The 11,514-nt window shown below is 44.6% G+C and overlaps 1 protein-coding gene across 1 annotated transcript; it reads left to right on the forward strand.

Annotated features, from left to right (window-relative positions):
• Window positions 1-745: 745 nt before the first annotated feature.
• KLF6 (KLF transcription factor 6) lies at window positions 746-9,823 on the forward strand. The gene is made up of 4 exons (XM_068173806.1): window positions 746-1,247; window positions 4,095-4,668; window positions 6,409-6,532; window positions 6,945-9,823. Exons 1-4 carry the CDS (start codon window positions 1,146-1,148, stop codon window positions 6,994-6,996), a joined length of 852 nt encoding a protein of 283 aa, XP_068029907.1. The 5' UTR covers window positions 746-1,145; the 3' UTR covers window positions 6,997-9,823.
• Window positions 9,824-11,514: the final 1,691 nt, after the last annotated feature.

Genomic DNA, 11,514 nt, shown 5'->3' on the forward strand with positions numbered 1-11,514 from the left:
CCCTGCTCAGACCCGAGTGGGGGTCACGGGTACCCCCGGACAGACGGGACACGACGGGACACCCCTGCTCAGACCCGAGTGGGGGTCACGGCTACCCCCGGACAGACGGGACACGACGGGACACCCCTGCACAGACCCGAGTGGGGGTCACGGTTACCCCCGGACAGACGGGACACGACGGGACACCCCTGCTCAGACCCGAGTGGGGGTCACGGTTACCCCCGGACAGACAGGACACGACGAGACACCCCTGCTCAGGCCCGGGGGGTCACGGCTACCCCCGGACAGACGGGACACGACGGGACACCCCTGCTCAGGCCCGGCACAGCCTCGGCCCGGCTCCGCAGCGCCCCCCGCGGCCGCCGCCGGCAGCGCCGCGCTCGCCGCTCCGCTCCCCTCCCCCGCGCGGCCGCCCCGAGCGCGCACACCGCCCCTTCGGAAAAAAAAGCAGCCGCTGCTTCCCCGCTTTATATACCCTGCTAAAAATAGCCTGCCGCCGGGCCGGCCAATCAGGAGCGGGCGAATTTCGAATCGGGCCAATGGCGGGAGCCGTCACGGCCGGGCTCGGTCACGCCAGGAGGAGCCGCGATGTCTGCCGCGCGGCGATTGGGCGGCTCTGACGTCATCGGCACGCGGGTCGCGGGGCGCGCGGCGGGGATTGGGCGGCGGCGGCGGGCGGCGCGCCGGGATCACGCGGGGCGGGGGCGGGCGCGGGGGCGGGGCGGCGGCGCGGCCGGGCAGAGCTTTGAATAGGGAAGTTTTGCGGGGGGCTCCGCTCGCAGAGTCCGCGCCGTGTTTGCAAATATTGGGGCCGCTCCTGCGCCAGGTCCGCCGGCCGCGGGAGGGGGGACAGCCGCGCGCCCGCCCCGGGAGACGTCCTGCCCTGCTGTGCGATTAAACTTTGCATGAAACTTTGGGTCTTTTTTCCTCCCCGAGCTCCTCAAGGAATTAATATATATATCTATATATACAATTTTGGTTTTTTTTTTTTTCTTCTTTTTTTCATCTCTGGAGGAAGGGGGGGGGGCTTGGAAACTGAGAGCAGAGGTTGACACCCCCCCGCACACACCCCGCAACCCCTGCACATAAAGGAGGCATCTGTATTTTTGGTAACCAGCACTGACTTTGTTGTTGCAACTTGAGACATGGATGTTCTCCCAATGTGCAGCATCTTCCAGGAACTCCAGATTGTGCACGACACGGGTTACTTCTCAGCCTTGCCGTCCCTGGAGGAATATTGGCAACAGGTAAACGAGGATGTCGATGTTGTTGTTGTTGTCGGGGATTTTTTTTTAAAGCCGTATTAAAGGATAAGCGGATTTAAGAAAGAAAAAGAAAAAAAAAAGGCAAAAAAAAAAAAAATCAAGCCCAAGTGTCAGCGAGGAGTTTGGGGAGAATTCAGCCCAAATGTGTAGAGCTGTTTGGAAGCAGGTGTTTCGGCTTTGAGCAGACGGCTGTCTGGGGGGAACAGTCCCGAGGCGGATGGAAGGAGCTGCGCATCCCCGTCTCTCCTTGTTTACCGCCGGCGCTGCCGGGGGCTGTCAGCGCCCGCAGCCGCGCGGAGCCGCCGCTCGCTCCACACCGAGTCCTGGCAAAAGTTTTGCGCTTGTACCAGGTCCAGACTCCACAGCTGGGTCTTGTCATCCGAGCTCCCTGCCTTGGCCAAGGGCTGCTTTGCGCCCTGTGCTGTGGGTTTATGTTTTTGGTGTTTTTTTTTTTTTTTTTCCTGGTGGTTTTTTTTGTTGTTGTTGTTTTGTTTAATTTTTTTTCCTGCAAATGTATACTGTTATTGTTTTTGTTCCTGGCGAAGACGGGGAGAAAGCCCTCCAGGAGTGTCGGCACACACGTCTGTGTGTGTGCATGTGTATGTACATGTACAGAGCGTGGCTGCTCCCAGCGCAGGGAGCTTTGTCGAGCCCGTGAGTTGTCAGTCATATGACAGCGATCCCCTTGTGCTAATTGCCGTGGCCGGGAAGGGAGAAGAACGGAGGCTTCTTCCCTTTAATGGACATATTTTTTTGCCCATTTTTTTTTTCCTCCTTCCTCTCTTTACTGTGATCCGGGCAGCGGGATGGCAGGGTCTGACAGCCCCGCGGGGCTCGGGGGAGCGGGGCCGCCGCGCAGCCCGGTCACCGGATCGGATACCTGCTGGCTTTGCAGAAGGACGAAGGAGCCTTTCCCAGAAGGTTGAAATGCAAAGTGTTACAACCTTCACATGCCTACTAATTGTATGCAATGACTTTTTTTTTTTTTTTTCTCCCCTCTCCCTCCCCCCCCGCTCCCCTTTCAGAGCGGCAGCTCCATAGTACGTGATTGAAATGGAGCTAAGTAGTTTCCTTCAGGCATTCGGGCTCTTGGCGAAGCGCCAGCCCTCGTTCCCAGTAGCCTTCAGAGGCATTTAAACTCGGAGAGCTTCACTCTGCTCCCCATTACTAATCTACCTAATGAGGAATTTAAATTAGCCGGGAATATGAAAGTTTAACAAGATCTTAATAAATGCTTTTTTTGCTTGTTTTCGCGGAAAATCAAAGCCCTATTGTGCTGTCCCTGTAGAAACCCTTCTTGTTTTTAAAAGCACTGCAACCCAGTTCCCTAATTATAGGCAAATACATAAATACCGTGTGCAACAGTGGGTTTGGTTTTGGGGGTTGTTTGTGGTTCTGATTTTTCTGTCCAATTTTTGCCTACACTCCGAGCCTGACCAGAGCATGTGACCCAGTTTACTGGAGCAGGGCTGGGGGAGAGAGGAGGCTGCTCCCATGGCGGCTCTGCTCGTGGGCAGAAGGAAAGGGGCTGTGAGGGGAATGTATGGAATTTGGGACCGGGTTTTGCTACCAGGCTTGGAAAAGATGATCTTGCTAACATAAGTAGTGTTTGGTTTGGAAACTTGGTGTGTCCGTTTTCTGCGTAAAGCTTCCATATGGATCATTTCCTATAGTGGAAAGAATAATCCCGAAACATCAGCTTGTTGCCATAACAGTTCACGTTCTTTTTCTTTTCTTTTTTTTCTGTTCTCTGAAAGATGGCTAGAAAGTCAGCAGGGTGAAATGAAATTGAAACCCATAGTTTCACCCATTTAGGGTGGTTTTGTTTTTTGTTTTGTTTTCTTTCATGGAGTCAGGGGAATGTGGTTGGGGGGAAGTTGTCCATGTACTGTTACATGTACATTTGCAGAATACTTTCTTGGCAGATGGTCATGGTTTTAAAAGGAAGTCTCCTTTGGCATTGCGTGAAAGAAAGAAAGAAAGAGATGACTCATACAGTTGCACTCTTGGCCAGTAGATAAAGTTCTTGTTCATTGTGGGACTCCCAGCAGGACCTCAGAGTAATTTCCCATTTGCATCCTATAGAACAGGACATTTCTATTCTGGAAATTCGTTCCTCCCCTCTCCTCCGTTGTTGAAGTTCTCCATGTTCCTCTGAACATGCATGGGAGCAGTTTGAATTATGTGCTGTGCATGCCAGTGAGTTTGGAAATGACATTCTTTGAAAGTCGAGTGTGCTGTGTTCTCATGCACAGGAAATGGGAGGATGTCTGCTGCTCCATTGATGTCCCCAGAAGACAGGCCAGCAGCTCTGCAGCCATGCTGAAATGTGGCTTTGTTTTCTGACACAGGGTTTGGGTTTTAGCTGGGTGTCAGAGCACATTGTGTTCAGTTGGGTCTTTTCAGCCTCGTGTTTGTGTGAGAGAGATACAAAACAACTTGAAATTAGTCAAGGTGCAAGAGCAAAGAGTAGTTTTATGTTGTGGTTCTCTATGGTCCTTTTCAACATCAGTCTGCTGAAAACACAGATTTTATGATGAGAGTGATGATAATTTAACTGAGTCATTAGAATGCTATTTTGGAAACCAAAGCTGACTTGCACCTTCAGCTGTGTGTTTGAACTGTTGCCCAGGTCTCGAAAACTGCTTTCTTTTCATCGTAACAGTCACCTAGTTACGTCTTGAGGAGTCTTTAATTTGTTTTGAACCTAGAAACCTCAAATCGAACGTACTACATTCCTGCATGCTTTTTGAAGTGTAAAGTAATTTGGTTTATTTTTAAGCAGGCCTGTAACTTTTCTCTTTTTTTTCTTCCTTCTCTTTCACCTAGACATGTTTGGAGCTGGAACGGTATCTTCAGAGTGAACCCTGTTATGTTTCTGCATCTGAAATCAAATTTGATAGCCAAGAGGATCTCTGGACCAAAATTATTCTGGCACGTGAGAAGAAGGAGGAATCTGAACTGAAGAACACATGTGTCCCAAAAGAGGACAATCTTGCTAGTCAGAACTTAGAGACCAACAGTTTGAATTCTGATGTGAGCAGCGAATCTTCAGACAGCTCTGAGGAGCTCTCGCCCACGACAAAGTTTACCTCTGACCCTATAAGTGATGTTTTAGCCAGTTCAGGAAACTTGAGTTCATCTGTCACTTCCACTCCCCCTTCGTCTCCTGAGCTGAGCAAGGAGCCTTCTTCCCAGATATGGAATTGTACGCCGGGTGAGTTGCATTCACCAGGGAAAATCCGTACCGGTACCACTGGAAAGACTGCAGAAAAAGGTACACCCTCCAATGGTGACACCTCGCCAGATGGCAGAAGGCGTGTTCACAGGTGTCACTTTAACGGTTGCAGGAAAGTTTACACCAAAAGTTCACATCTGAAAGCACATCAGCGCACTCATACAGGTTAGTAACCCTATGCTTATTAAGACCTGGCAGCTACTGTAGGGAATACCCGTGGTGGTGGTGGTGTCACAGCATTACTCAGTCACTGGGTGGTAGCCCAGGTTTGGAGAGATGATGTAATAGTAGCAGAGGCTTACCAGCATGGACAACATCACTTCCTCATTCTCTTCATGAGCCAGGGCACTTGCTGGTGGATTAGGCTGCTGTCATAGCAAATAAGAGCCACTCGTCTAAGCAGGCAGTAGTTGGGAAGCTGCAGCAGCACGTGGTCTTCAGGAGCAAAGGTCCAGCCAAAATAGGTGCCAGGCCTTTCTTGACGGTTATTTTTAAAGCAAAAGTGAGCTAGGACTTTTTTTGCTAAAAAAAGGAATGTATATCTAAAAATCAGTCAGATCACTAACTACTGTAAGAACTTGTTTTTTTGCTTTAGTCCACATAGGGTCTATTTCATCAGGCATACCAAGGCTTTGATTATATTAAGTATAGCTATATTTGTAACTCATTTAACACTTATGCATGCCATTGTTATCAGCAAAAAATCTTGGAAGGCCACAGTGTGTTGTTGTCCTTCTGACACATCTGCCCAATTAGACTTAAAAATGTATGATCCACTGTATAATTTGATCCCAAATTACTGAGCAACGGCATTTTATTTTTATGAAACCTGAACTAAAAATAACTATCCTGTGTGTTATTGGGAAAGAAAGTGAGGAAGATAGACACTTCAGGGCTTTCATAAATATTTTATGGTTGAAGTAGCCTGCTGATGTGCTTGTTTGAGCATTATTATTTGACATCTCTTTATGACAGCAGTTAGATGTGTAGAGCTGTGCCTTGGCTTAGTAGTCACGGCTTAATGTGAGGAACTGGCGTGGTGTTCTTGGTGTACCAATCCAAACACCTATATGGATGGTTGGCTTTTTTATTTTTTCCCCCTAAGATGTAGGAAAGAGAATTCAGGGAAAATACTCTATTTTGACTCATGAGCTCAGCATTTCGTGGCTTTTGTGGGAAGTCTGAGCAAGCTCAGATGCTCCCATTGTTGCACAGAAGTCAGATAAAACAGGATTATTTCAAAAGAAAAAACCAATTTCCCCTGAAACTGTGGTAGTTGAGCAGACATAAATAGCTTCCAGGCTCAGAAGTATTGCAGAACTGGTGCTCTGGTGCTGTCTGGTTGAGAATGTTCCTGTGAATGGAAGTGGTATTTCTTGAATGCTGAAATAGCAGTGTTCAAAGTGGTATGCAGGCTTTTCCAAGAATAAGTGGCTCAGCAGAAAGGAGGTTGCATGTTATGCAGATGAGTGAGTGACAGAGGACTTTGATGCAATACAGTAGCCTAATTGCATTTTGGAGCCTAGCTGTGCTGTCTTTAATCACCTTTGTGAGGTGAATGGTACCTGTTTGGGAGTAAGCCTGCCATTACGGATGAACAGGAATAGTAGAGGGCTGGATTCCTTTGTTTCCTGGGAGCCTGTTTAATCACTTTTTATTATTATTATTTTTCGTGAGAATGAGATTATTTGATGTGCTGTTGCAGCAAGACAAGTATTTAGTGCAATACAACAGGAATCATGTGGATGAATTTTGTGAGCCTTCTTTGCTTGCGTGTTCTGAAGCATTCAGATAGGTTAAATAAAATAGTCTGTCTTTGGAGGAGTGAAGGAGGTTTACATAGAAAATGATAGCACCTGTCTTTGAATGAAGTAATGACTAACATGTAATCTGCTTTCTTTGTAGGGGAAAAGCCTTACAGATGTTCATGGGAAGGGTGTGAGTGGCGTTTTGCAAGAAGTGATGAATTAACCAGACACTTCAGAAAGCACACTGGTGCCAAGCCTTTTAAATGTAGTCACTGTGACAGGTATGTGGTTAAAATGTACCCTTTTAAATAGTTATTTTTAATGCTTGTTGGAAAGCCAGTCTAGGCTGCTTTTCACTTGTGTAGGAATTACTTGGGAACACAACAGTGTCTGGTAGTTTTAAGGAACTATTGCATATTTAGGCTAGAAAAACCCTTCCATTTTACTAATCATGGGGAAGTGGTTTGTAGCCTGATCTTGCAGATGAATGTTGAGAAGTCCGCAGTGTTACCACCCATCTGCAAAGCTCCTGGGTGCCCACAGACACCTTGAGTACTCCTGTGTAGCCCAGGAATGCCAAGTCCCTCCTCCACCAGTTGTGTTTTGGAGCAGCAGAGCAAGGGGAGGTGCCTCAGCTGCGCGTTGCGTTCCGGCAGCCGTGGGCTAACGCGCAGCCTCGCTCTTGCCTTGCAGGTGTTTTTCCAGGTCTGACCACCTGGCCCTTCACATGAAGAGACACCTCTGAATGGGTCAAGAGGTGAATCCTGCGGGCTAAGAGGCGTCAAGGTTGAAGAGCCTTGAGCGGAGGGATGCGTGTTCCAGCCAAAGCATGCCATTTTGCACCCTACCCAGTTGCCTCCAGGACCTCACTTCCTTGAAGGTCTTTTGAGGGCTAATAAGTCATGTAAGAACGGCATAGCAACCGCGGTGCGTGATGTTTGGGGTTTCCTGGACTCATACACTGGTATCTAACCTTCTGAGTGGCTCCTAAGCCTTTGCCGTGAGCATGTGCACTGAGAATGTTAATGATTGGGCGACTGTATGCGATGAGGATCTCTTGATGACTGTATGCTGAGGCACATTTTTTTTCTTGTGGTTGTTTTATAACTGTAAGAGAAAAAAAATAGTCTGAATGTCTTGTATGTGAGGAATATCTCGTGAGATGGGACGACCACCAATCATTTCCAAGGGGTGGGGGGAGGGGTGTCTGCACCTTTTTAGAGGGAAAACCTGAGAGGGGGAAAGGGGGGAATAAAAAGAGTCAGGATGCCAGAATGGAAATGGGGAACCTCCCTGTTCCTGTGTGAGAGGAGCTTTAGGTGTCTGGTGCAGCTATTAAACGTGCAATGTGTCAAGTAGCTTGTTTTACTTGCTACAGAGCTCATTTGTAATCCATTGTATAAGCTGTGTATTTACAAATGTAACACAACTATAACTTTTCATTATAATACAAAGGTTATTGCATGGTTCTGGGGAACTATATGCTTTTCCATTCTTTAATCAGGACTGCAGTTTTGATTCCAGTTAAGAGCAGCTAAAATACAATTGGTCTAATGTTACATAATGTATGGAACATGAATAATTTTTTTGTTGGGTGGATAAAACCACTATTGGTTAGAAACTGATTTTTCTCATGCAGCTAATTTTTCTCTTATTTATGCCTTGAGGACTAACTTCTGGTTTTCTAGCTGTTAATGCACTGTTGACCTTAATAATGGTGCCTTATGCAAGTGACCTTCTCTTGCAGGGGGTCTTATACAGGGGTATGGGTGATGCATGCTTTATTAAGGCTCTCTTTTCACCTGGCATTGTACTGTATCAAATGTATAATATGAGGGGAAAAAAAGGTTACTTCCAGGGTCCTCCTTCACAAAGACAAATATAGAGAAAAGTCATTCATGTCAGTACAGTATTTGTTTAACTTAGACAATTTGACTGTGTTACAGTATAATGCATATGCCAATTGAATACCTGACCAGTTCTGCCACCTTGAGACTTTTTTTATATTGACCTTGCACAACAACTGTGTATATACACACCCCAACTGTACTTAATATGTCAAGTTTTCATACATATTAAAGATACAGAAGTATTAAAAGATGTATTTGCTTAAAAGGCACAAGTTTCACATCTATATATCTAGCTATCTGTTGGTCATACAGAAAGAAACTATATTACTTTTTTTTTAAAAGTGGGCAGAAAAATAATTGTGTATGTATATTTGTGTGTACAGTCTGTGTATGTGTGTATATATATAGATAATATATAAATATTTTTTTTAAAAGGAAAAGAATTAGAACACATAGCTAGAAAATGCCACAGCCCATCAAAATATTTCCTCTTCTCCCTTCCTCCCTGCAATATGGTCATTAAGGTGACAAAGAAATGAAAGATACAGTTAATTAAAATCTAGCATTTTTAGAGGCTTTACCTTTAGCTTCATGGTATGCTAAAGGCTTTGTTGGCATTCAGTCCTTCTCAGACTGCTGACTGTGTTTTGTAGTTATTAGGTTGTCTGGAATAGCGTATCTGTGGCCATTTAAGAATGATATGAACTGAATTTTGGCATGCTAAAAGAATATTAGCTGTGTGCAGAAGAAGTGCACTCGGGTTTTGGCCTTCCAGCTTACTGGAGGACCTGTGAGTGAGCTAGTCGTTGTGGTGGTTAAGCTCTAATTTTACATAGTTCAGCTAAAATAAAGACTGTTTTTTCCTAGAGTAGGAATAGTCTGTCCAAAACCAGTTTTGTTTTGTTTTGTTTTGTTTTTTTTAAACCAGCTCACTACAGTTGATGCAATGAAACATGTGACCTGTTTCTTTTACTATTAATTATCAGTCTTGCTTACTCTGCTAATATTTTGGTATATCTTCCTGGAAATGTATGTAGATAAGTGGTTTAAAAAAAGTATATGCAAGTGATCTGGTTCTATGGAACACACAGGCTTAAATCATTCTCATTTCATTTTTGGTTTAAATTGCCTGAAAATGCACTTTTTTTTCTTCCCCCAAACAGAAACAAATTTCCAGAAAATGGATTTCTATTTACAATTGGGTTTTGTTGTATTTTTAACTCCTTGTTTGCATTGTCCTTGGCTTAGCCGTAACTCTGATAAACAAGAAATTTTAAAAAATTAAAAACAAACAAACCAACCCCAAACAAACAAACAAAAACAAACAAACAAACAAAAAAAAAACTTGCACTGGCTTGTCTCAATTGTGAAATACCATCAGACTTGTGTGGATGGGGTGGGGCTGTGTGCCATATGTCAAATGCCTGTAATTTTCTTAATAAGCAAGTACATTTTGTTCAGGTGATAACTGAGCCTCAATCAAGCTGAAAAATAAAAAAAAATAAAACATTTTTGCTTGAAATTTAAGAAGAAAAAGTTTCTATTAGTGAAATTTCTTTTTTGTTTTTGAAGCACCCTGTTATCTAAAGAATCTCTTTGTAAGATTTTTGTAAAAATTTTGTTTTACAAGATTTTATTTGAAATTGTTTTTTGCAAGATTGTTATATTTCTGTATGAATGTATTTTTTATTGGAATAACATAAAAAGAAATTCTTATCAGCATCACGTGTCTGTTTTCATCTTTCTTCTCTCCAAGTCCTACACACCAGACAATGTCAAGTACTATGTTGCTGCTTTGTATTGGGTCACACCTGGTCATGGGTGCAAACACCTTTGGGTCAAGTCACTTTGTGGAAGACAAGCCGTGTTGGGAAAATAATTTTGGCAGTAGAAACTAGGAGTTCTTCCATGTCTGAAAAGCTGCTCTTGACTCATCATTTGCCTCAGCAGAATAAATAGTTAATGTGATTGTTACTGCAAGACTGCACCTTCATTTCACATCGTTTGTTCTGGAGTGGTGAATGCACATGTGATGAGTTTGGCGTGTGGGAAAGGAGGTTCAGTGGGCATTCAAAGGGAAGGACAAAGCCAGAAAGGTGGTGGCTGGGCTGGAGGCACCTGCCCTTGACAGCTGCTGAGTGTGGGCCTTGGAGTTGCCTCATCCATGGGAAGCAAGCCCAAAACCTTGAGGTGCAGCTCAAGGTAGGAAGGAGAACTTGGAAGGGACAGTATGAGATCTTCCTGCTCCAGACACACATCTGAGGATGCTGTGGGGCTGACCTGACCCACATGCTGGTGGTGACCTTCAACCTGTCAAACACAAATCTCTCTGAACCACATTCTTTGTGAGCAATGGCTCTTCAAAGCATGCCTGGCATGCACCCTGGCTCAAGACCCATGCAGAACTTGTTTGATGTTGCCTTGTAGCTCCTGCTTCACTCATGCTGGTGTTAAAAGTCCCTCAAGCATCAAGTAAAAACAGTGGCAAAATGGCAAAGTTGTATGCTGAGAAACTGTCTTTGAGCATGTGAATGCAGTTTGTGTTAACATATAATGGATTTAGAAATGGTCTAAAATGATGCAAAAGAACTGAAACAATTAATAGAGATTGAGGCAGAAGCAATGTGGAAAAAGGACTCTTGCTACCTTCTCTAGTTAGCCTTGCAGTGGACTGGTAATTTGACATAATGCTTGCATTAGGCTTGGCAGAAATGGCAATTTAGGCAAATTCATGATCTGCAATGGGAGGGGTACGTTAAGTTTTACCACTGGCATATCTCATGCAATGGAACACAAGTGTCTTCTGGGAAACTCTGTTAAAGTTTCAATAGAAATAGAAAAGACAACTGAGGTTTAGGGATTGAGATACTTTGCCTCCTCATGAAGAAATGGAAATATTTTTAAAGAACTGAGCTTGACCTTGGAGATTCTCCACCCAAAATGTTCAATGGGTGTGTAATATAGAACAAGGATTGGCAAATTTTTCCTGTTTATTAGGTGTGTGTCATCTTGGGCTGTGTCAAACGCTACCTTTAAAAAAAAAAAGAAAAAGCCTGAAAACTCCTTTATTGAGGCTGTTATTGAGATTCCACCTTTTTTTTTTTTTAGTTCTCAGATTGTAGTGCAATAACAGTAGTGTGTGCAGAAAAAAGAGACTACTGACAGCTATTGGGCAACAAGGAAACTACAAAGCAGAAAGCAATAGTGCATTTCAACATGCACATCTTCTTCAGGTTTGCTTAATTCTGGATTTTGAAATGCAGAGCAGAGGGGAAGAGACATACTTGAGGGTGAAGAAGTCAGGTTCCTAAGGTATGGATATGCATTAGTAGCCTCTGCAAGTTCCAACAGCTTCAGCTGGGGTTAGAAAGGTGAAGAGGAGGACAGAGCCTGTGAGCCAACATGTTAGCACA

This window comes from Anomalospiza imberbis, chromosome 1, assembly GCF_031753505.1.
Source record: "Anomalospiza imberbis isolate Cuckoo-Finch-1a 21T00152 chromosome 1, ASM3175350v1, whole genome shotgun sequence".
Lineage (NCBI taxonomy): Eukaryota > Metazoa > Chordata > Aves > Passeriformes > Viduidae > Anomalospiza > Anomalospiza imberbis.

Coding starts and splice junctions, on each gene's coding strand:
- KLF6 (XM_068173806.1), top strand. CDS start 1,146: ATGGATGTTCTCCCAATGTGCAGCATCTTCCAGGAACTCCAGATTGTG. Junction 1,248..4,094: donor TGGAGGAATATTGGCAACAG/GTAAACGAGGAT, acceptor TCTTTCACCTAG/ACATGTTTGGAGCTGGAACG. Junction 6,533..6,944: donor AAATGTAGTCACTGTGACAG/GTATGTGGTTAA, acceptor CTTGCCTTGCAG/GTGTTTTTCCAGGTCTGACC.